The 26,546-nt window shown below is 40.4% G+C and overlaps 1 protein-coding gene and 1 long non-coding RNA gene across 2 annotated transcripts in view; both read right to left on the reverse strand.

Annotated features, from left to right (window-relative positions):
* LOC117405969 (transmembrane protein 135) overlaps positions 1-26,546 on the reverse strand; it is a 108,082-nt gene that overhangs the window by 76,887 nt on the left and 4,649 nt on the right. The window contains exons 2-4 of the mRNA XM_034009569.3: positions 24,705-24,832; positions 24,053-24,145; positions 9,684-9,717 (exon numbers count right to left, since the gene is read on the reverse strand). Of these exons, the coding sequence (XP_033865460.1) occupies positions 9,684-9,717; positions 24,053-24,145; positions 24,705-24,832 (255 nt within the window). The remainder of the gene's footprint in view (positions 1-9,683; positions 9,718-24,052; positions 24,146-24,704; positions 24,833-26,546) is intronic.
* Positions 19,244-23,240, reverse strand: LOC131738049 (uncharacterized). Its single transcript, XR_009329595.1, has 2 exons — positions 20,671-23,240; positions 19,244-19,959 (listed from the first exon to the last, which is right to left on the reverse strand). It is a non-coding gene; the product is annotated as an uncharacterized LOC131738049 (long non-coding RNA).

Here is a 26,546-nt window from a genome sequence, read left to right on the forward strand (position 1 = left end):
CACATGGCCTCAACGGCCACCTCCCCCCTTAAAAACCCAGCAGTCCAGAACAAAGTCTCGGGCTGGGAAGGGAGGCTTCAGTGGGCCCTTGGCTGGCAATGCTGTCAGCACCCCTGCCGGTAGTGGCACGGCTGACAGCCTGTTGGTCCCGTCCTGCAGCGAAAAAGCTGCGGGGGCAGGTGGTCCCCCGACCTCCCCCTTCTTCGTAGCCGGCAGCTCCCTCCTGTGGGGCTCCGGCCACAAGAACTCCTGCAGCGAAACTGCTGCTGGGGAAAGTGGTCTCCAGACCTCCTCCCCCTTCTTCGTGGCCGGCAGCTCCCCTTTCTGGGGCTCCGGCCACCGTACTCCCTGCGGAGGTACGGGCAGCAGAGGCAGCTCCTGCTCCTCTGCTCCGGGCGGTGGTGGAGGCAGAGGCAGCTCCAGCTCCTCTGCTCCTGGCGGTGGTGGAGGCAGAGGCAGCTCCAGCTCCTCTGCTCCTGGCGGTGGTGGAGGCAGAGGCAGCTCCAGCTCCTCTGCTCCTTGCGGTGGTGGTGGCGGAGGCAGAGGCAGCTCCTGCTCCTCTGCTCCTTGCGGTGGTGGTGGCGGAGGCAGAGGCAGCTCCTGCTCCTCTGCTCCTGGAGGTGGTGGAGGCAGAGGCAGCTCCTGCTCCTCTGCTCCTTGCGGTGGTGGTGGCGGAGGCAGAGGCAGCTCCTGCTGCTCTGCTCCTGGAGGTGGTGGAGGCAGAGGCAGCTCCTGCTCCTCTGCTCCTGGAGGTGGTGGAGGTAGAGGCAGCTCCAGCTCCTCTGCTCCTGGCGGTGCTGGCTCCCTCTGCTGTGGCGGCTGGGCATGTGCACGCCGTGCTGCCTTCAGCAGCATAGCGAGAGGCTGCTGGGGGACACCAGCATCCTGCCCTTCTCCCCCCCAAAAATTTTCAGGGGGTTGAGCCTGTAACTCCTCCCCTTCTGGCTCTTGGGGCTGAACCAGCAGGCATTTTCCCTCTGCTGGTGGCTTGGGTCCCAGGGCTGTGGAAGCCCCGACTTGCCTCCCTTTGGGCTGTGGACGCCCCGACTCCTCCCTGTTGGGCTGTGGACGCCCCGACTCCTCCCTGTTGGGCTGTGGACGCCCCGACTCCTCCCTGTTGGGCTGTGGACGCCCCGACTCCTCCCTGTTGGGCTGTGGACGCCCCGACTCCTCCCTGTTGGGCTGTGGACGCCCCGACTCCTCCCTGTTGGGCTGTGGACGTTCGGGCTCCCCCCACTCAGGCGTAGGACGTTCGGGCTCCTCCCACTCAGGCGTAGGACGTTCGGGCTCCTCCCACTCAGGCGTAGGACGTTCGGGCTCCTCCCACTCAGGCGTAGGACGTTCGGGCTCCTCCCACTCAGGCGTAGGACGTTCGGGCTCCTCCCACTCAGGCGTAGGACGTTCGGGCTCCTCCCACTCAGGCGTAGGACGTTCGGGCTCCTCCCGCTTGGGCTCCTCCCATTTGGGCTGTGGATGCTCAGGCTCCTCCCATTTGGGCTGTGGAGGCAAAACCAGCAGGCATTCACCCTCTGCTGGTGGAGATGGGGACAGCAGGTACTCACCCTCTGCTGGTGGAGATGGGGACAGCAGGTACTCACCCTCTGCTGGTGGAGATGGGGACAGCAGGTACTCCTCTGCTGGTGGTCCTGCTACCTGGGCTGCTGTTCCATTTATGGTTGCCTCCAGGTAGTTGAGGACAAACTCCACACCCTCCTCCAAGGTGTTTGGGGTGTGTTCCTGCTGATAGGCCTCCCATCTCTCACTGTCCATCATCCACAGGGCCCGAACGACTATGGGCAGAGCCTGGGCCTCCAGCCCAGCATTCTCCAGGAACCAGTCCCGCCATTTTGTGGCGTCTTCTGCCATTATATATATATTTTTTTTTTTTTAAAACAAAACCCCTCCTGGTCTGACGCTTGGAGGCGCGGCTATCCCACGATGACACCACGTGTCACAAAGACGGCCAGAGTGGGTGGCGTCAGACCAGACAAGGAATACACAGACAGAGACGGTGGTTGTGATGAGCTGAGTGCAATGGCTGCACTCAGCGTTTAATAACAAATAAAAGGGTTGTAAACAGCACAAAACAGGACACGGCACTGGTAGCCAAAAGAAACATATAAACAAAACGGACTAAACACTTAACAAACGGTGCACGGAGACAAACAAACACGGTGAGTACAAACAAAACACTTATTATACGCTTTCTATTTACTTTACTTTCACTACTCTCTCTCTCACCCGTTCTCCTCTTCCGAACACCCAACCCTGACTGAACGAAATGTGCGTCTATATATACTGTTGTGCTGGGATTCAATTACTAATTAATTACTCACTTGAATCCCAGCACGTGAATTCATTACGTGAAACCCCGTGTTCACATATTATATTTTACCAGCACGTGAAGTGATTTGTGCTCTCCTCGTGCCTAAATACAAATCTACACTTTTTAAATACACGTGAAACACAGACCCGTTTATATCCCGTGTACCAATGACTATACACCAACATTAACACACGCACGCATACATACATACACAGAACACACAAATGCACACAGGGGCGGGGCACTTTGCCACATATACCCCCCCTTGTGCGCAGCACACATGGCCTCAACGGCCACCTCCCCCCTTAAAAACCCAGCAGTCCAGAACAAAGTCTCGGGCTGGGAAGGGAGGCTTCAGTGGGCCCTTGGCTGGCAATGCTGTCAGCACCCCTGCCGGTAGTGGCACGGCTGACAGCCTGTTGGTCCCGTCCTGCAGCGAAAAAGCTGCGGGGGCAGGTGGTCCCCCGACCTCCCCCTTCTTCGTAGCCGGCAGCTCCCTCCTGTGGGGCTCCGGCCACAAGAACTCCTGCAGCGAAACTGCTGCTGGGGAAAGTGGTCTCCAGACCTCCTCCCCCTTCTTCGTGGCCGGCAGCTCCCCTTTCTGGGGCTCCGGCCACCGTACTCCCTGCGGAGGTACGGGCAGCAGAGGCAGCTCCTGCTCCTCTGCTCCGGGCGGTGGTGGAGGCAGAGGCAGCTCCAGCTCCTCTGCTCCTGGCGGTGGTGGAGGCAGAGGCAGCTCCAGCTCCTCTGCTCCTGGCGGTGGTGGAGGCAGAGGCAGCTCCTGCTCCTCTGCTCCTTGCGGTGGTGGTGGCGGAGGCAGAGGCAGCTCCTGCTCCTCTGCTCCTTGCGGTGGTGGTGGCGGAGGCAGAGGCAGCTCCTGCTGCTCTGCTCCTGGAGGTGGTGGAGGCAGAGGCAGCTCCTGCTCCTCTGCTCCTGGAGGTGGTGGAGGTAGAGGCAGCTCCAGCTCCTCTGCTCCTGGCGGTGCTGGCTCCCTCTGCTGTGGCGGCTGGGCATGTGCACGCCGTGCTGCCTTCAGCAGCATAGCGAGAGGCTGCTGGGGGACACCAGCATCCTGCCCTTCTCCCCCCCAAAAATTTTCAGGGGGTTGAGCCTGTAACTCCTCCCCTTCTGGCTCTTGGGGCTGAACCAGCAGGCATTTTCCCTCTGCTGGTGGCTTGGGTCCCAGGGCTGTGGAAGCCCCGACTTGCCTCCCTTTGGGCTGTGGACGCCCCGACTCCTCCCTGTTGGGCTGTGGACGCCCCGACTCCTCCCTGTTGGGCTGTGGACGCCCCGACTCCTCCCTGTTGGGCTGTGGACGCCCCGACTCCTCCCTGTTGGGCTGTGGACGCCCCGACTCCTCCCTGTTGGGCTGTGGACGCCCCGACTCCTCCCTGTTGGGCTGTGGACGTTCGGGCTCCCCCCACTCAGGCGTAGGACGTTCGGGCTCCTCCCACTCAGGCGTAGGACGTTCGGGCTCCTCCCACTCAGGCGTAGGACGTTCGGGCTCCTCCCACTCAGGCGTAGGACGTTCGGGCTCCTCCCACTCAGGCGTAGGACGTTCGGGCTCCTCCCACTCAGGCGTAGGACGTTCGGGCTCCTCCCACTCAGGCGTAGGACGTTCGGGCTCCTCCCGCTTGGGCTCCTCCCATTTGGGCTGTGGATGCTCAGGCTCCTCCCATTTGGGCTGTGGAGGCAAAACCAGCAGGCATTCACCCTCTGCTGGTGGAGATGGGGACAGCAGGTACTCACCCTCTGCTGGTGGAGATGGGGACAGCAGGTACTCACCCTCTGCTGGTGGAGATGGGGACAGCAGGTACTCCTCTGCTGGTGGTCCTGCTACCTGGGCTGCTGTTCCATTTATGGTTGCCTCCAGGTAGTTGAGGACAAACTCCACACCCTCCTCCAAGGTGTTTGGGGTGTGTTCCTGCTGATAGGCCTCCCATCTCTCACTGTCCATCATCCACAGGGCCCGAACGACTATGGGCAGAGCCTGGGCCTCCAGCCCAGCATTCTCCAGGAACCAGTCCCGCCATTTTGTGGCGTCTTCTGCCATTATATATATATTTTTTTTTTTTTAAAACAAAACCCCTCCTGGTCTGACGCTTGGAGGCGCGGCTATCCCACGATGACACCACGTGTCACAAAGACGGCCAGAGTGGGTGGCGTCAGACCAGACAAGGAATACACAGACAGAGACGGTGGTTGTGATGAGCTGAGTGCAATGGCTGCACTCAGCGTTTAATAACAAATAAAAGGGTTGTAAACAGCACAAAACAGGACACGGCACTGGTAGCCAAAAGAAACATATAAACAAAACGGACTAAACACTTAACAAACGGTGCACGGAGACAAACAAACACGGTGAGTACAAACAAAACACTTATTATACGCTTTCTATTTACTTTACTTTCACTACTCTCTCTCTCACCCGTTCTCCTCTTCCGAACACCCAACCCTGACTGAACGAAATGTGCGTCTATATATACTGTTGTGCTGGGATTCAATTACTAATTAATTACTCACTTGAATCCCAGCACGTGAATTCATTACGTGAAACCCCGTGTTCACATATTATATTTTACCAGCACGTGAAGTGATTCGTGCTCTCCTCGTGCCTAAATACAAATCTACACTTTTTAAATACACGTGAAACACAGACCCGTTTATATCCCGTGTACCAATGACTATACACCAACATTAACACACGCACGCATACATACATACACAGAACACACAAATGCACACAGGGGCGGGGCACTTTGCCACAGCTACTGAAACAAAACATATTACTTTCCCTAGCTTTCTGCTTTGTTGTACGTATTTCTGCAATATCTCTTTCAATATCATTTCAGTTGTTTTGATGTGTTTATTAACATATCCCTGTTCATAAATCAGTTCTGACTAGTTATTTTCGTTTTAAATGGGTCATGCATCAGGTCTTCCAGTCAAAATGTCTTCTGAATTCACACCATAGGCAGCTTGAATCCAACATGTTCAATCAGATATATTTCATTGGTTCCCGACTCCTATCACGAAGTTCATTTTGATTGGTCACCTTTGCCAGGATCCTGCCTGCTCGCTCCTTCACAGGTTTAGAGGTGTGGGGACAGGTTTAGGAATATCTATGACAATATAATGGAAATATATCAGTTATTTTGGTTGGTTAGGGTTGAATAAGAACTAGTAATAAAACATTAAGTGAGAACTACATGCTAAGCAACACAACAGCGTTGAGACGGACTGCAGATTTCACTACCTGGGTTATGAAGTGTTCTGTGTGACAATGTCATCTGCACATTTCAAGTACAAACTTAACTATTCATATGGTTGGAGGTACATCCACTGTGCATCTTTCATCTTCGCTTTTACCGGGCGTGGGTCTGTAAAGTGGATTTTGTGATTATATGGGGCTTGTATGTCATATTCAAAAACCTGTCCCTGCCCATCTTAAGTGGAGCGAGCAGGTAGGATCCTGGTAAAGATAACGGCCAGATTAACCAATTAAACTTTGTGAGAGGAGTCAAGAACCAATGAAATGTTTCTAATTGAACAGGTTGGATACAAGCTGCTGATGTTGCGAATTCAAAAGATATTTTGACAGGAAGACCCAATGCCTAACCAATGTGAAACAAAAATAACTGGTCAAAACTGATTAATAGCAGATGAAAAAATTGCAATTATGTTGAAAATGGAATAAGTACAACAAAGCAGTAAACTAGGGAAAGCAATATGTTGTGTTTTAAACACTAAGTAGCCTGTTCACTACCATTTTGATAAATGATGTCTCTAAAAATTTGCAGGAATAATATATTCTAAAAGTATTTTACAAAACATTTTGCAAATAGTTAATTGTGCCACAATCCTGCCAAAGCTACACATTTAAAGTTTTTTCCAAATAGCTCAGACAAAAAGATCACTGTACAAACAAATTACAACAGTCGTTTACTTGATGTCATTATGCAACCAAGATGACAAGAGGCCAAGAACATGTTTTTTCAATATGTAAAGTACATTTCTATTATTGCTCAGTAACATAATGTTGAGTTGCGTGAGTAAGTAAACTGATGGCATTGATCTGGCCAACTCTCAACTATTACATCCTTCAATATTTCTGGTTATATTAAAATCAGCAATAAAAATCAGTCAAGTGACATGTAAATACTTTTAATTATCTGTGTGTAGATATATAGATAAAAAGATTACTAGCAGCTCAATCACAACCTTTGTTTTCAAAAACGGCCATATTAAGTATGTGAAATATCTGTTACTTATCTATGACCTAATAAAGAGCATTTTTTTTAAATAGCTGACAGGAGGTTGGGAATGGGAAATCTGGAGCAGTTGTCCAGAATGGCCCATAGATGGAACAATACTGTTATTGGCGAATCATCAGTAATGGAAGCATTTGACAACTGAGCACCTGCTGCATTTTCAGCTCTTAGTCAGTCAGAACTGCTGTCTTGTCTATCATGACTGAAACCAACTTGCAAAAGGAACATACAACCTTTATTACAGAATGCTTTTCAGGGGTTCCACTCAGAAAGCAAATTATTCAGCCATGTGAAAGGCAGGGAAAACTGCTTTGCGGATAATTCTAGTCAAAGAGACTGAAAATACTTTTGTCCTTACTTAAGGCAGGGCTGAAGAAAAGAAAAGAGTGTAATCACAGCTGTGCAGAAACTAAATAAGGAGGAACAGGGCCAAAAAGCAGAGGGATTTCAGCAGGGAACCATAACCTGAGAGCTACAGTGCAAGAAAGTGCCTCAAGGGCCAGCACAAAAATGTTCCTCTAAGTTGGCTCGGAATCCAAGAACAAGAAATCTTTAAGGCTGAAACACCGGGAGAGCAATTAAAATGAATGATACTTAGAAAAATACTGCCTTGTACAAAAAAACATTACAAAAGCAACTCAAGATATGAACTACTCCTTGCAACACCCAATCCCCAATGCTAAACTGTTTACATAGAACATCATTGCACATTCATTGTCAAGTGTGTAAAGGGACTGAGTGCTGCTTCAATAAATGACAAATGACCAATGAGTGTGAAATTATATCACCATTTCCTGGAGACCGTTTTAAGTCAACATGAAATAATGTAGAACAAAAAAAAAACATTTGAACTTCCTTCACTCGGTTGCTTCGAACATTTTATTAAGTTTTCAATCTTCTGTCAATTCAATACATTACATTTATATCAACATGCGACTGTTAGTCAGTGATTACATGGCTTTAGAACCTTTATGATCAGAACGCAAAGGACCATTAGGGATTTTGCAAATCCCAGTATACTTAGCATACAGTGGGGTTCCGGAGTAAATATAGTCCAAAAAGCTATGGTGAAATAAGGAATCTGACTAAAATATGGTTTAAAAGTTATATCAAGCTTGATATTGCTCGGAAAAAACGAGGGAGAGTGCATACACAGTATATAGGAAATCGGGCACTAATTTAACTACAAACACTGGAGAGGCGGTATTAGTCTGTCATAATTAATTTAATCTACAGGGTCTGTGTCCCCAATATATCCAAGAGTGAAAACAAAATAACAATACATTTTACAAGGCTCCACCTGTAATTAACTGTACTGTGCTAATCATATAAATATAGCTGTGAACCAACTGTACAGACATGAAGTCAAAGTCTTCGGTCTGCATTATTAATATGGCCGGGTTATATTGAAACAATCTGTATAATTAGACAGCACCAACACCCTTTTGCGGATAATATCCTGCACTTAACACAGGACTACCCAAATAGACGTCTTTCTTTTGTCTTTAGCACTCAAGAAATGTTTTCAATATGCAGGTCAATTACTGGCAGGTCACGTGACAATAACACCAGACTTCTGTTTCATGATCACTTCCATATGCCCCACCACTGAGTATCTATGCGCTGCTATTTTTAGATACCCTGCAGTTTACTGCCATTGCTGGCCTTAGAATGCTGCACAATTCAATAATGTCAATATTCCCTACATTTAAACAGCTTTTGATCAATCTAAGCTTAAGTTATTTGATGTCAAGGAAAAATGGTGTTACCACAGTGAACCATAAAGTAGGCCGAAAACACTTTTTTTTTTTTGTGAGCGGAATGAACTGAAGGTTTGTGCACAAAGTAATCTTTAAAACAATCTTTATCATTAATATGGCCAGTGTTTAACATAACTTTTGGACTATGTTGTCCATAATAATAAAAATAATTTAACTGTGATCTTTAGTTTTCCCATTATGTGCAGAGAGGATACTGTAACTATATCACTGGTTAAAATACATACCGTATAAATGTGATGTAATTTGCTCTTATAGGCTATTAAATGTTTTTTAGACCTGTAGAACCAGCTTCCACTCTCAAGCTTCTAGTACATGTATTCTGTTATTCTGTGCTGCGGTGGTGCACTGTTATTGTGACGTGGCAGAGAGGCAAATACCACGGAATGACCCTGTACTGACCGCATTATACAAATATTGTTTTTGGACAGCAGGTCTTGATGTTATTATTAATTCTTAATTAAAATGACAGACCCCAAAAAAACACAACCAGGGACAGCAAGAAAAAATAAATGAAATGTCATGCACAGTAAACAATAGTAAATTAGAGTCCATTTGCGAAAGTTGTTTTTGGCCTTGATACAATGGTTTCACAGCCGAGATAATACACCACACACGCTGTAGCAGAGCAAATGTCAGCCCCCCCCCCCCCCCCCACACACACACACATATTAAATAAAAATGAACAAAGAAAAGTTCATAAAACAATTTTTAAAACTACATGTCATTTTATCACCAGACGAAGGTGCCTGACTGAGTATGACATTCTCAGTCATGTGGAGTAGTGGTTAGGGCTCTGGACTCTTGACCTGAGGGTCGTGGGTTCAATCCCAGGTGGGGGACACTGCTGCTGTACCCTTGAGCAAGGTACTTTACCTAGATTGCGCCAGTAAAAAACCAACTGTATAAATGGGTAATTGTATGTAAAAATAATGTGATATCTTAATTGTAAGTCACCCTGGATAAGGGTGTCTGCTAAAAATTAATAATAATAATAATAATAATAAAATCTGAAGTTTCATTCATTTCTATTTTTTTTCCCCCTTTGGTCTTCACCACAAATAAATCCCTTCAGTCTACATCACTGGTTGCAATACCCCTATGTACGGCCCCATTATTAACCATAAAGTTATTTCAGCGTTGTTATAATTACGTGTACCAGTGCTTGAATTAATGTAGTCCTGCTGTGCCGCGATTTCTGCCAAGGCAGTGCAAACAAACTGTGTTGCAAGATGCACAGAAAGCAAGACAGGGATTATAAATGAACAGTAGATTGTTTCTTAAACTAGTAAAATGATCATTTCTTACCAAGTTTGCCATATATATTGTCAGTAGTCCTCTCCTGAAATTAAGAAAAATAACACATTAGTATAAAAGCTATACATTTACTGAAGAGAATGGTTTTCGCTTGTGCCACAATCCTACTTGTACACCACCCAATTAATAGTTACTCTCAGGGTTCCAAATTGATTCCTTAAGGTTTGCTTGTTGTCTCATCTCATTAGCAATTACTGCTACAAAAAAGTTAGGAATAAATCAATTTTATTGCCTGAGCTAAACATATCTTCATGGGTTATCGAAGTTCAGGTGCGCCTAAATAAGCTTGTAGTGAAACACAAAATATATAATTTTACCTGCTAGGTAATCAAAGTTGTATTTCCATGGCATAAAATGAGAAATACAAACACGCTGAAAAGGCAAAGAATCCTTCACAGTGTGCCAAAATGAAAAAAAGTGTTGTGTTTAGCACAACCAAACCAGACCTGCAAGCATTACCTTCACTGCGAACAAACATTCTTTTTTCACTGGTATGGACATTGCTAATGAAAAAGAAAACCGAATGATTTTCATATACTTTCAAGGTAAGAAAAAAAAAATGCAATTCACCCAAAAATCTGCCTCTGCATTCTTGAGTACCAGACAGTTTTATATAATTGGTAGTATATTACCATGTTGACAAAGAAAATAAATGGTTCTGCTTGATTTCTTTATTTTGTTACAAATCTGGTAAGGTCTACATATGCATTTATCCATGAAACAACCAAAATCTGGACTGTATGCATTATTTTAGAGTTCCAAATACCTCTACAAAATGTGAAAAAGTTAAAAGAATTTGCTGGAACCTGACTTGCACAGTTGGGTACAATTCCCAAGAATGTGTCTGTCCGCAATATTTTTTTTTATGTTATTTGTTTTAATATTCTTATGTACGACAAAGCCACAAACTGAAATTAACACGACCATACTTCAGTAACACCGAAATCTGTCTACAGAGTACAGACTTTATTAAACCAGAAATGTACTGTACTGTGCTGACTGAAGGTTACCCCCACCATTTAGCTCAATTTGAATGGACCTCCTGGGAAACATTTCAGCTTTTTCTAAATCGCAACAAAACATTATTTAAATTCTACAAGACAGGAATGAGTTTTAATAGGTGAAGTTATATAAATCCGATCAGGGTTCAGGGTTCAATTAACCACTCCTCCAACAAAGCAATAAAAATCTGTGCCAGGTACAAAATGTAAAACCCTGAAAGGGAAACAGAGCATGTACAGTTTACAGGGGCAAGAAGCCTAGCAACAGAAGGATGGTTTCTACATTTGCTGCTAAAATATCCTGGCTTAAAGAGTAGTATCACACACTACAAAGCTGGTTAAAGTATTAATCAATCATTTTAAAATAAAATAATACCATTTCCCGATACAGTCTGATTTACGCCTAAACAAGTCGGAAGGGGACGGATTGCTCAACAGTTATTATGTATCTATGAAATACCTAAATGGGAACTTACATGGATCCCAGAAGGGTTGTAATGAATAAGCATTGGTGACAGTAAAATAGGAATCTTACAATAACTGTAGTTTCACTGGCTTGTGAGGGTCTGTGCAGCTGAACTTCTGTCCACACACAACCATTCTAATTCAGAATGTTAATGCCTACCTATCTGTCACAATGACGAAAGAGGTTTTAAAGGATAATTATTACTTTATTAATTATTAATAATAAAAATGATATTATAATTATAATATATACACTTTTCTTTAGTCTAATAATGAGTTAGAAGAAAACAATTTACATATCATATCATTTTTCTTTTAAAAAACATATCTGGGGTGTGTGGGGCAATCACAGTCCTGGAGGGCCATTCCACTCCAGGTTTTTAGAATGGGACAGGAACAAAGACCAGGAGTGAAAGAGCCCCCCCCCCCCCGCTGTAAAAGGTCATGTTGATTCCTGTGCGAATCTAAGCGTTGTTGCACAAGACAGCATTAACCTTGCAATAAAAGCCTGATCTGGAGGAATCTATTCAGTACTGTGGAATGCACCACTTGAATAATACACAGTATAACCTATACATTATTCCTTAAAATTGTTTTCCCATCAATTAACTGTTATTGCTTCTGTATTACTTTTATTGTTTGTGTTTGGGGGGGAGGGGGGGGTTGTATTTTTAACAATCATGCAACATAAACTGGCTTCTAAGAAAGAAGGGAAGAACGCAGAGCGCTAGACACCAAACTGTAATAGCTTGTTCCTGACGTGTTGTAATGCTGCATATCTTTTCTGTCTATTCCCGTGAGCTTCAATTGATACGCAAAAGGAAGTGGAAAAAGAGCTAAAAAAATTCTGTCAACTAAAAATTAGCTTCCATCTGGAGGAATACAACATATTTTTGTTGGAATGCTGTACAGCACCAAGCGTTGACTTGGGCATTGAGATGGTCCAAAATGCTTGTAATTCTTTCCAGGGTGTTGTGATACTGTACAGCACAGACACATGAAGCTAGTTTTGTATTTACTTGTATATGGCAAAACTTGGAGAAATCCCCATCTAAAATACAACAGCCTTTATTTTGTTCCACTAGACGTGTGCCTGCCAGCTCTATACTTGCTTTTGGCGTCTCTGTGCTGAAACCGGAAATTGATGGGCAAACTTATGCCAGTTCATTTTGTGGATTGTAATACAAATGCCCTTCATCAAAAATCCAGACTGAAGGCAACAAAACTCACTGAAATGCATTACTAAAAAGAAGTTAAAGAATTCAGTCAATGGCACCATCAAAACTATATGGTGTACCAGCTAGGGCAGTGCCATCATTTTGATTTAGGTAGAAACTCTTTCAGTACAAAGTAACTTTAAAAGAAAGACTATCCTAGGATAAATTCAACTGGCGGAGAAAACATACATAGCAATACATCGTATATTAGATTCATGTGCTGGTCTGATATTTTGAGTTACCATTCTTATTCAACCAGAGCGGTATGCAGTTTTGAGTAAAGTTGTCTTTTCTAGAATTGATACAGGTCTGCAAAGTTGAAACAGTTAAGTTCGCCCCTTTCCTGTTCATCCTTGCATTCCAGATTCAAATGCCTATGGAAAACATAGAATTAACCATCTGATACAGTATTATAAGGCACCAGTGTGCAATCAGTAAAGGGAGCAAGTTTAGGTTCAGTCCATGCTGAAAATCTGGAAAGGGGCTATGACAGCTGCCCCTCGTAGCGCTTTCCAAGAACATCTTTAATAAGTGTTTTGGGGCTTCACAATGGAGGGGAGTTGGAGTCAGACTGGAACGTAGACTGAAATTGCTGGACACTGTGTTTTGAACCCCCCCAGAAAAGTCCTCTAGAATAGCAAGGAAAATGGAAGCAATAAATCGACTGCTGTCCAGGCAGGATACAATATGAATGGCAAAAACAGGAAGGCATTTCTTTACACAGCAAAACAACAACACTTCGAACACTGAAACAGCAAAAACATCAGCTAAACACATATATCAAGGATGAACTCTGTGCTTAGTTCATCAACTGACTATTTTATTACTGTAACAAACCTGTCAATCTAACACCAGACGCCGGGTATGCTGACGAGACCAGTCATGAAAGTCTGATAAAAGCCTTGGAAAAACAAACGCATCCACACTGTTGTTTAGGTTGGAGTTAATCTCTCACGCCCGGTGGTTTCCTATAGACGGCAGGACTCCAAGCAGGAGGCACTGGTGCAAATTTGCAGCAGGAAAAAAAGCAAGCCAAAAAAAAAAAAAAACACTTCCTATACACAGTCAGTAGTAATCACAGTAAGTGTTAGATAAACTTCTCAACCAAAAACAATTCATGCATGTCAGTCAAAGTGCATTTTTTAATGAACTACACTACAGAACTACGTTCGCTCAGGCATAAACGTTGTAGAAAAGAAAAATATCCACAAACAAGTACAAAAATATATGAAAGGTGTTGCAAATTAACTGCCTGTAATTACACAAATTCATATACAATGGATGTCTACCTATAATTTCAATATTCATCAATGTCCAACATATTTTGAACAGATCTGCAATAAACGCAACAGAACATAGCCTAAGTTCCTTCTATGCACAAAGAGGCTTTGCCACGTAGGCAAGGAGTTAACAGACCTAAAATAATGGACAGTATGAATAGTATTGTAACTATATCCAGTGGCAAGCAATTACACACCGACAGCCAGGTTAAAGGACAAAGTTCTGGCAAACACGGACTTGCTGAAAGTGTATAAACTAAATTGCAGCACACACAGATCTCAATCCAGGTTTTAAGATGGATGGAAAAGAATGCAAACAGATCAAGTGTCAAGAAATATTTTACACATGTAAGAAAGCGACCGGCGATTTCTGAGACAAGGCTATTCATCCAATGCTGTAAAATTTATTGAAGGGATTTTGCAGAATACAGAGCATTATTTCTGTATATGCAATTTTAGAACCAGCCCTGTTGTGGTATGTTATGGTCCAATTAATGCTGTAGTGCATGAGTTCTGTAGCCTTATTCACCTCTGCCACTGTTGTTGAATTGATGTTACACCGCTGTTTTATTATTCATTACGGCTTGGAATTGTAGATGGATTTAATGGTGATGTCACCTTGCAGGTGCATTTGCGGTGGTGGAGTAAGAGGAGCTTTTATTCGGAGACAGAGGTTTTAATAAGCAAACCTTTCAAGAAACCCTCCCAGTTTTGTCTCTATTGGTAACGCTCTAGCTATTCTTGGAAACTATGTGTCACACCATTTTTGAGTACAGAATGAAACTGTACTGAGATAATCATAGAATACAGCTGGTAACCAATTGTAAAGACACTATCTTAAAGTGTGTGGTGTGTTTTGTATCACAGACAAAGCCAGTAGTTCAAACAACGTTGTATGAAATGGTTAATTTCCACTCGGAAATACAGCTGTGTACCGGATATTAACGAGTAAGTAGCGGGGTTCCGAAAAATATAGTTACACATACCCATGTGCTGCTACAACTGTTTAAATAATGTACATGTCCTTTTTCATTGTTATCATCCTGACAACTTTTTACACTTTCATAACTTTAAATCCAGTTTCAAAGCTCTTTTCAAAATGGCGGCTCTAGTTCACTTGGGTTTGAGACCTGTCCTCAGTCTAAATCACTGCAGGAACATAACAAGTGCTCTGGCTTTTCTGTTCCGTACCACATCATGGAATGTCATTGCTGTGTTATGCATTATTACCTATGTTTGCATGAAAGACAAATAAATCCATTCTCAGTTCTTGTGCATTATATTTTGCTAAACCTAAGCATCGTCAGCTGGTTAAGACGGTCTTCTTTCGTGGATTGACGTTGCTCTGTGAAAATGTGTCCATGTGAAGAAACACTTCTTCCAGGATACACAGAATTGGTAACAACTGACAAATACCTTTTAGCCTTTCTTGCTAAATTGGGAAATAGTTATTCTGCATTTCTCCAAAATTCGGTCAAACCGTTTTCTTTTGCTTATAGCTGATATCCCTCAATTTCTGATTCACAGTAAGCATCAAACCCTGTAATAGAATCTAACGGGAGGGTTTCTTTATCCAAACTACAAACTTTTTGTGAGTTTAAAATCCTTACTGCCTTCAGAAACTTGTGAGCTGGTTGAATAAAACGTGGTTTTATTCTGCATTGATCAGGGTTGTAGTAGCTTGTCAATTTTTCATAAACTTTGTAGAAAGTTTTAACACACTGTTTGTTTCTACTGGCATCTGTGCTGTGCAACTCTTGTGCCAGTGTTCGGTATGTATTTATTAATTCTGTAATCTTATTGTAACTGTGATGAACTCTAACGTTACAGCTTTCAAACCCCTGTATAAGGTCCACTAGTCCCTTACCATGCGTTGCAATCAGGGAAAAATGAGACACCAGGTGGATATTGCTGCGTGCGATCTCTCAAATAAATGCGTTTTGATTTTGTTGGTGCATCCATTTTATCCTAAAACAGCAAGTCTCGAGATAAGCTTTTTCTTTAAACACATCAATTTCTAGAATGACCATAATTGTCACTCATAATTAGGGGGTATTTGCTAATTGTCCATGATTTCCATTACACGAGAGTAGATGTTAAAACTTCATGCTGATTTGAACTCGGCTCTCGCCAAGATAAGCACCAACTAAGACGTAGCTTTACAGTAAACTAATGTGATCCATACGTGTCATCCATTTACGTTTCCTTCCATATGATGATGTAGATATCCTTCTGTCTGGTGTCCAGAATTGAATGCGTTGATTCCTTAATTATTCTTTAGATCAGTTTAGCTGGAGTGGCTACACGGACATCTGGAGGTTTGGGACCGAATTGCAGGTTAGTCCTGTCGTTTTAATTATGATGTCGTGAATTTCGCAGGGGCCCATTTATGAGGTATTAGCCATTGAAGTAGCAGGCTGGTGCTTAAAGACATTTAGACTGCAAGTTTAACATTGCAAATAATGAGTTGAGGTCAGCTATATTCAGATCCGTTGCTGTTTTAAAATAGACTTCACACATCACTTGCTTGTAGATGTTTTCAAACTATAAAAATGTTAATCAGTAACACATAAACAAATTACATCTATGGAAAGTTTTGTTTAGGATTTATTTTTGCTCACTGCCATTGGAACTAGTTTTTGTATTCAATTTATCATGAGCCTGTTGCATAACTGTAATCTTCAGAGGAAGGGCATGATGAAAAGTGTTGTAATTTTACCACATCTAGAGTATGCTGAATGTGATGCATCAGCATAGAGGAACTAACATAGTGACACTCTCCTTGGCATACTCAGCTGTGCTGCTGATATCAAGACGAAACTACAACACAACACAAGCTGTCGTAGATGGTGTTGTAACTCAAGTCGAGTTCCAGTGGAGACACACCATGCCTGACTGGAAAGGGCTGGAATGTATGTATTTATATTAAAGTATAATCGACAAACAATATATTTTTCCAGTTAATAAGTGAATTGAATTTGGCTGTTCAGAACTCATCATGGGGAGAAAAGAATAATAATACAATATTTATTATTTACATTCTATGCACATCTTTGTGATTTTAAAAACAGATCACTTACTTAAAACACATGTTTTCTCTCATAGTGAAAGGCACTCTCATAGTCACCCAAGAAACTGTCCACTCCCCAAAATGATCATTTGAACATGCCATAGCAGCAGCATGCCTCACTGATAAACAGATTCTTTTTAACTGGCATGTGTGTCCACAGCAAATGCTACTGCTTTCAAGTGGTTGCATTGTTAACTCTCTGTAGGAAAACTCTTGGGCTAGAATTAAAATTGAAAGGATATATAACCCACAGGTTCAAAGACGGGTCTAATTCAAGCTCTTAAACTGGCCCACATAGCACAGGTCAGACTTAAACTGTTAGTCTGTTCTGTTTATTAAGAAACAATGAGGAAAGAGGCTTTATGGGGTAAAACAATATATATATATATATATATATATATATATATATATATATATATATATATATAATCAGAAGAAATGAACACAGTTGTGTATATAATAACACTTTTGTTATTAAAAAACATGCAGAATTAATTTAAACTGTTTAATGATAAACGTCTTTTCACCACGTCTCACAAGCTACAAAAACAGACACTACAGGTTCAAGCTTCTGATCGTATAATGGTACGGGGAAAAAGATCTTTATTACTGATGGTACCGTAAAATGTATTCCGTATTGAAAGTCATGCTGACTTTGTCAGTATCTGACTTTAAAGTGACTTTCACAAAGCCTTTGCTTTCTAATCTCTATATTCCAACAGCAGCTGTACTGTGTTAGGCTTCTGAAGATATTACATTATGGTGGACTGCTGTGACTGGTAATCTGCATTACCTACTGTGGTGAGACAGCTGTTCTTGACAAATCCACTATTTACAGTAAACTCTTCCATGGAGACGACCAACACTCCTTACATAACTTTTTTATAGGTGTTGGTGTGCTTTACAGTTTTAACAATAGCTGTCACACATTAAAGGCAGCTGTACTTATACTGTTATATATGTTAAAAAAATATATATCAGCTTTCTGTAAATGTATATAGGTTGACAAAATCAACATATTGGAAAACAAGGAGATTCATTTTTTTTCCCCCTCATCATAAAGTTTCGTTTTGCATCCCTAAACTACAGCAGAGCTTGCCGGTCACATGTATAACCAGCTGATGTTCAGTTCACTGAGTGACAATAGGGCTTCATAAAGGAAGGAAGTGTGTGTGCCTTCTGTTGAAACTACCTTTAGGAATAAACACAGAGCACAAAAGGATAAACGTATATAAAAAAAAAAAGTATCAAACAATCACCCACAATTTACAGTTAAGGCACTGTAACCACTAAATCCTCATTCTCAAGTGAATGCAGGGAAGGCACTCCTTGTGGATTCTATACCACATCATGCCAAGGCTGGCAATCAGTCGTTTTTTCTACTTGTTCATGGTCTACTTGTTCCTGGGATGTTTTTTCTGTCACCCAACTAATGTTTTGCTTCAACACAAGGGATTTTCTTGCACTTCCTACAGATAACATTGTTTACAATGGCAACCATTTTTCTCTTTATTTTCCTATACTAACAACACCACAAATCTATGCTAATCCTTTTCCTGCTTCTTTGTCCACAATAATAAAGAACAGCCTTCAATGCTGAACAATATGATTTATGACTTGGTTTGGTTTTCATGGTATATTCTCTAAGCAGTTCAAAACAGTAGATGCATAGAATGTATTCATTTTTCCAATCAGTTCTTCCAGACAAATAATCTAAATCTTAATACTAAACATTACATTTTTAACATTAGCTGTTACACATTAAAAGGGGCTGCAGTGTGGAGTAGTGGTTAGGGCTCTGGACTCTTGACCGGAGGGTCATGGGTTCAATCCCAGGTGGGGGACACTACTGCTGTACCCTTGAGCAAGGTAATTTACCTAGATTGGTCCAATAAAAACCCAACTGTATAAATTTTAATTGTATGTAAAAATAATGTGATATCTTGTAACAGTGTAGGTCGCCCTGGATAAGGGTGTCTGCTAAGAAATAAATAATAATAATGCATTAGAGACAATATAACATCCATATGAGTTATAACAATGTCTGGAAGATGTATTGAACCTTGCTGTGCTGTTTCAGTATTATTAACTGCTTCGTGCAACTCTGATCTATCCTGAAGCTTGTTGGATTGTGTACGATTTTGGCTGCAGACCCGGAATTCGCGTCTTCTCTTCTTTTTTTACAGTAATATGGTACAAATAATACGTTGGTTATACTTGGAGCCCCGTGTTTTTCACAAATACGAAACAGCACGGAATGCAACCTGCACAATTTTCCAGGGATTTCAAATCTGAAATCAGAATTGAAATATCTTGCACAGTTGCACAGCTAGATAAGGTTTTGCAATGCATAGTATTTTACAAAAATCAACCTCAGAAATGGCAAAGACTTGCCAAAAAGTGAGATTGGAAACATGATTGCCCTGTTTGAGATACAATTATATTTCAGTATAAAAATAAAGAAACAACACACAAGTTATCAAGTAAAAAAAAAATGATTTGAAAAAAAAGAAGCATATTACAAAGCATATTAAGAATTTTATTTGGGAGGGAGGGAGACCATTTATTTATTTTCAAAACTAGAATAAATAAAAATCATGCTAAAACATTTTATTGCAGAAAATTAATACTTCATAACATTTTTTTATGAAGTTAACATTTTATACAAGATAATGATCAGTAAACTACTTACAGTAAATTGCCTTAAGAAAGACGAAAAAGAGAAAACATGCAGCAAGAAAACTGTAAACTGTTAGGCAACATGCAATTAGAAAACAAGACAACATGCTATAAGAACAGTGAATGAACAGTGAGGCAACATGCAATAAGAACAGTGAGGCAACATGCAAAATGATGACACTGAACAACAAGCACCCTGTTCACGTATGGAGACCTACTTTTATTTTAGTTTTAACGAAAATAATCACCTTTGGGGAAGTGCCAAATCTGAAAACAGTTCCCATTTTTAACTAAGCAAAGCGGCTTCACGTTGCATTCTGGCGCCATGCATACAATCAGGGTGCAATGCTCTCTTCTGCATTTACAGTAGCAAAGCCAGAAATTATTTTTCAAGCTCGTCCGTTCCGGCACGTGGACAGTGAGAAGACGAGACGGGTGTCGAGGGTTAGGGTTAGGGTTAGGGTTAGGGTTAGGGTTAGTGTTAGGGTTAGGGTTAGGGTTAGTGTTGGTACAGGTGGTTTGTAAATGGGAACGGCATCCTCAGTCAGGGCCCTCCTCCACATAAAACAATAAAATAAATACCAATTATTAATAATAATAATAATAATAATAATAATAATAATAATAATAATAATAATAGTAATAATAATAATAGTAATAATAATAATAATAATAAATTCTCCATCCTTTTTCACACAGAAAAAAAGTAAATTAATAATAATAATAATAATAATAATAATAATAATAATAATAATTGTTCTTTACACAGACACACAAAGTAAAAGTAAACTAATAAAATACAGTACATGGCTAAATAATAATAATGACTACAGCTAATTAATGTCTCTGTTCTTTACACACACACACACAGTAAACTAAATAAAAAACATGACTAAATAATAATAATAATAGTAATAATAATAATAATAATAATAACTACAGCTAAATAATGTCTGTTCTTTACATAGGCTACATACACAAAGTAAAAATAAAAACTAAGCCAATAAAACAAAATGAAATAATTATTCCTCATTCTTTTACACATCGAATAAAAAAGATTATGTTAAAAATAATAATAAATGCATAGCTAAATAATAATAACGACTACAGAAAAATAATGAATCGCCTAGAAAAAGTAAACAAAAATTAGCTGACACAGAGGGGAAAAAAAAAAAAAAAAACACTGCAAATGTACTCAACACAAAAAAAATATATATAAAGTTGTAAAAAAAAAAAAATATATGGCTAATTAGCCCAAGTACTTACCGTTTAGATGATATGTAGATTAGCACTCTTGGAATTGTAAAACCAGAGATACAGAACTTCGAATGCGCTGTGCACGCAGTCGTAATGGCGCTGGCAAGGACACTCGTCTTCATCTTGAAAATATTATATGTCCCACCTGTCCTAGACCTAAACCAATGGTATCATGACACACCACGTAGTCATGGCTATGACCCACGCTTTAAAAAAAAAAAGTTTGCTGGTTGGACGGCTGAGATATGACATGTTTTGTCATCGTAACAAAAGTTACGAAATTACAGCATGTCGGCAGCAAAGGGTTAACCTTAGCCCAGCCCCCTTATTGGCCACACACCCCATTGGACTTCAGTCGCACAGTAGGACCAAAGGGCACAGACAATTAGCAGCCAATGAGGACAGTCAGACAAGAGCTAATCACAGGGGAGACACAGAGCATGCCCACATGCAGGCTAGGATTACAGAAACAGAGGTAAACAAACCAGTGTTGGCAAATACAGAGCAGCGGGGTGAACACAATTACGGCGGGAATTACTACATGGATCACTACAAAGGAATTACATTTTTAAAGCTGGGAGGTTTATACAAAAAATACTTTTAAAAAAAATACTTGCAATCGTAGTTGTCAAGGCTGAGCCATTACCACAGACATGTCTGAAGGGAAACGGAAGCTCTGACTAGCACTTGTGCAGATGTATAATTTGGAGCGAGTCATTTGGGAATTAAAATTGTGATGCAAGAGAAGAGATGTTTGTGTCTAAAATGCCTAAACCGCGCATAACAACGGCAACAAAATAATGATGTGCAGATTTTGCAAATGTCAGCTGGAATGGAAGTCGAAAGATACCATCGTTAAGCATTTGTTGTTTATTCCTTTTAGCTGTTTGCTTATATTTTGTATTAGTATGCTAATTCTTTGTTTTATTTCAAGTGGTGCAAACTTTGCACTGGAGCAAATGCTGTTTTGGTTTTGAATGAATTTGAATGAATGAATCTGCTTTGCTTAGTGTTTAAATACTGAGAAAGCCCATGTTCATCATAGGACTGATATAACCTTTAAAACTCTAAATAATAACTAAGCTACTCAGTACAGCCAAAAAAAAAAAACCTTTCAATGACAAGTGTCTGTCTTTCCTGTTCTTACAATGCTTTTATTTTGTCATTGAAGTTCAGTACTTCGCTACACCAAAACTGTCAGCTCGCTTGCACTGTGTTGTGTACAGAGATTTTATGTACAGAGTTTACACATTGAATTTGCTGGCTAGGTAAAATGTGCTGTTCATTCCTGCCATTTAAAGAAAGTGTATTGGAAATTCAAACCAAATATTTGGTGATGGTATCAGACAGACCCCCAAAACACAAACTGGCACAAAACTTTCCTTCCACATTGCATGGTTAAAACAAAAACAAAGGTCACAGAAACCTGCTTTACATCAAATGGCAACATTTTTACCTTTGATCACCCAGTACTTGTGCAAGGTTTTAAAGTGGAGCGACCATACGGTAATCAAGTGAGTACGCAAAAGACCAAATTAAAAGTATGAAAATAATTTGTCTTGCCTAGACAAAACCTGTAAAAAAAGTTATATGGTCAAATATTTAGCTGTCTTAAAACATCTTTACCAGAGGAAAAGAAGCCACCCACAAATCATCCAAACCATAAAGAAAAACAGATAATAACATGTGTCTTACACAGCTCGTGCTGACATTTCTTGTTTTTCATTTTTAGTTAAACTGCTATTAGAAACACTTCCGTTTTTCAAAATAATTGGTTCAAGCAAATTTAAATGCAAATGCCAAAATACACCAACATAACACTACTACTGTAAATTCCAGTAGTAACAGTGTAAACCAATGACAAATGGTACCTGAATGGATTTAAAAAGTAAGTAATAATAAACAGTGCACCAGTAAGCAAAATCAAGTTATACATCCTACATCACATCGGTATTAACCTATTTTCTTTCACCATATTTAAATTAGTCTTTGTAGCGTCTCATCACGTACTCTTATCAGCATTGCGATTGCCATGCTTTTCAGCAAAATTCCGCAACTCACAATTTCAAACCTATTGTGTAGCATTTTTTGTCTGACTATCCTACATTATCCAGTCTCAAAGACACCTGCATTATAATACTGCATTGCAGTTACAACGAACGGAAGACTTGATAAGTTTACTCGGCTTTTTTAAAAAATACCTCTTTGCTACTGGATCCCAGGGGCGGGTTCAGTCTGAATGTTGACAAATCAATAGTTCTGGAGGGTGGGAATAAGGAAATTCATAGAGATGTAGAAATTTTTTTTTTTGTCCACTTACACGTGTCTGGGTCGAGAGGAGGTCAGTCAAGAGTCTGAAAGCTTGCGTTTAACATTCAAAATGACTAAGGGTATTGAGATAACTATAGAACAGTGGTTTTGTGTTTCTACCCAGCAACATCACCTCAATGCCGTACATCCTGAAAAAATAATCAGGTTGTTGACAGTTAAGTTTGCGTGAGCCATAGTAATCCCATTGTGGCACTAGTACTGTAGTTTAATATTAGACACACCAGCGCATATGTTGCACTGGTGTATTAGCCACCCCACTCCCACCCCCCCCCCCAGTTTAGCAGCATAACTTGTATTATCTTCACTGTCAGCTAAGCATCACTTTTTTTCTATTTAAAACATCAGACAACTTAATTGTGATTTTATTATAATACTGCGCAATAAAATATACAGTAATATAGTAAATGTTTAATCATCTTAATTATAGCTCTACTGAATGTAATACATTCAGTTTATTTAAATTTAGTGTGAACTGATTACTGTATTTTTTTATAACAGTTTTGGAGGAAGCTGTCTGTAACACAGAACACAAGTTTGTCCATTTTTTAGCAGTAGGAAAACCTACTTATTTTTAAAGTGGTTTTGTTTCATAAAGTAATTTACAGTTTACAAAAATTTTAGGTAAGTGAAGAAATCTTTTTGTTCAAACTCTAGATGTGTAATAATTTGTAACAACATTAGTAGCTGTAGACCAGGGGTCTCCAACCCTGGTCCTGGAGAGCCCCTACCCAGCAGGTTTTTTAGGAGTCTTTATATCATCAGTGGCTAAAGATCTGGGACACCTGTTAATCTTCACTAATTAAGCCAATAATTGGTTCAATTAAGTAACCGAGAGATTGGTTGAAACGAAAACCAGCAGCCACAGTAGCTCTCTAGGACCAGGGCTGGAGACCCCTGCTGTAGACCAATCCAATAACATACGTCTTAGTGTTATTTTTTTCTTCTTTTTTACTGGTTTTGCTACATGATTATAAAGCATCATAGAAATACTGTATGAACCTGAATGCAATCTGCATTGCCTGTCATTGTTATACTTAATATAACGTACTAAAAGTTTTACCTGCTTTTACGCTCAAGAAGAATGGCCAAATAGGACGCAGGCAAAGCCGCTCCAAATCCAGCAGACCATGAGTAGAATCTCCCAAGTATTCTCCTGAAACATTGAAAAAGAACATCTGTGTAACATTCCATTATAAATGTTATAGAATTATTATAGTCTCCATATTCTAGAACCACAAACGTTTCTACCCATACAGCTGAGCTTACCATTTTTACTGCTAATCCCATACTCTGTCCTTGCACTAGCTAAGTGAATAAAGCACTGGATCACTGCTTGTGCCGTACAAAATCAGTAACTGAATCAGTTATGGTATGTTTAACTGTTTGACCCTGTAACTTCCCTTGCGGTATTTACCATCAATATTAATAGGTGTCTACCTACACATTTATCCATTACAATAATGAGTTATCTAGAAAGAAAGTGAATGACATAGAAAAAACAGAATGCTTCACTGCTCCAGGGGTACTGTAGATAACGATGTAACATTGACAATTACGCTTACTTTGTCACACAGTAAAACTTTATGGTAGACAAACATTTCGGAAAGTGTCTTCAATCAGTATACCTTTTTTGATTACCTCATATTTTTATTGAGATTTCTGAAGTTATGGAAGACTTTTTTTTTTTTTTTTAAAGCTTTCATTATCATTACCTGAGAATGCAGAAGAAAGCAATGTAAAGCCCTCCATTAGTAGTGAGGAATGAGGTGGACTGGAGGATCTCAGGTAGAAGTCTGTACAAGTAATATTCCTTCTTTCTCCTTCGAAGAATTGCTGCTATCTGAAACAGATATCATACATTGTTCTAGGAAAATAATTCACTCGTGTTTCAACACACCTAGAATTGACAGGAAAGAGCTGAATATGCATCCAGTTTTAAAACATTTATCGACTATTACACCAGTGAAGAGACAGCAAATGGCATTTTGCTTAGATAAGCTCATAAGAAAAATGTGTATCATTACTAGTGGTGCAACAATTAATCGATGCATTGATTATTGATCACCTGTACTTAAATTTCCAGAGCTTCGATTAATATTGGTGAATCGATGCATCAAATTAGAACTCCTGTTGCCGGTTTGCATTAAAACCTTGAGAATGTGAGAATGTGCTTCTTTTAGTGCTGGTACAGTAGATAAACAATGCCAGCGCGTTGCTAGGATACACACTTTAGGCCTCTACATTCGTGTTGGACAAGCCAAATCAGAGGTATTCACGTTTTCTTGATTTAAAAATTAAGGCAATACGTATTTTTGGAAGAAACTGAAATAAAGATTGGTAATTTTTTGGGGTTAGGGTTTGGGTTAGGGCAATATTATATAAACAGTGGGCAGCAGTGTGGAGTAGTGGTTAGGGCTCTGGACTCTTGACCGGAGGGTTATGGGTTCAATCCCCAGTAGGGGACACTGCTGTTGTACCCTTGAGCAAGGTACTTTACCTAGATTGCTCCAGTAAAAACCCAACTGTATAAATGGGTAATTGCATGTAAAATAATGTGATATCTGTATAATGTGAAATAATGTATAATGTGATATCTTGTAACAATTGTAAGTCGCCCTGGATAAGGGCGTCTGCTAAGAAATAAATAATAATAATAATAATAAACAGAAGCTGAATTTAGTATGGTAGTTAAATTTGTGAGATTAATTAAAATGTTTTGCTTTGCTTTGTATATAAAATGTTTAACTGTTATGTACAGCGTTTTTTTTAGTTATTGGATCTTCCATTAAAAAAAAAAAACTAATGTTTGTTCTTTATTCTGAAAAATAAAACGCCAATGCATCGATTAGGCTGCCAATTGCACCACTAATCGCTATATTTTTGGTATATTTTTCGTATTCACTTTAGGGGTTTTAATTGATCAATTAATCATCCGATCTATTAATCACACCTGTTTGCTAGTGATATGAAATTGTATTAAATACAACTGTAGCCACTTCCAGACAGACGATTGTGAAACCAATCCAGGTAACATTTATTCTTGCATTTCCCAGATATACAGTAACTTGATTATGCCTTTTCTGATTATACAAGCAAGCATAGGATTAAATAATATTCTTGCAAGTTTGAAGCTACCAAAGTAACAGACTGACTACACACTTGTACTAGAACCATAACTCCTCCACCATCCCTGCAAGCACTGTGGCACATAAGCTCACTCTCAAAGCTACAGCAGCTCAATTATAAATCAGTAATACAACTAACATAAACTGTGTTACATTTTGAACTTAGCTTTTAGATTATATGTAACTAACACCGCAAATGTTTCATAATGACAGCTACTGTTTAATATACAAATATTTGCTTACATATTAATGGTAGTTAGTACAAAGTGTACCTTCCGACCTTTGGTCCCCAATTTTAACCACTGTTCTCTCCTCGTACACTTGATGTGTCCTATACTGTAGTTACAGCTTTATTCTTTTAATACTAAGCCTTCACTATGTTCCTTTATAAAACTTTACCATGGTATTTTTGCAGTTTTACAAAGCTTT

Source organism: Acipenser ruthenus, chromosome 9 (assembly GCF_902713425.1).
Source record: "Acipenser ruthenus chromosome 9, fAciRut3.2 maternal haplotype, whole genome shotgun sequence".
NCBI lineage: Eukaryota > Metazoa > Chordata > Actinopteri > Acipenseriformes > Acipenseridae > Acipenser > Acipenser ruthenus.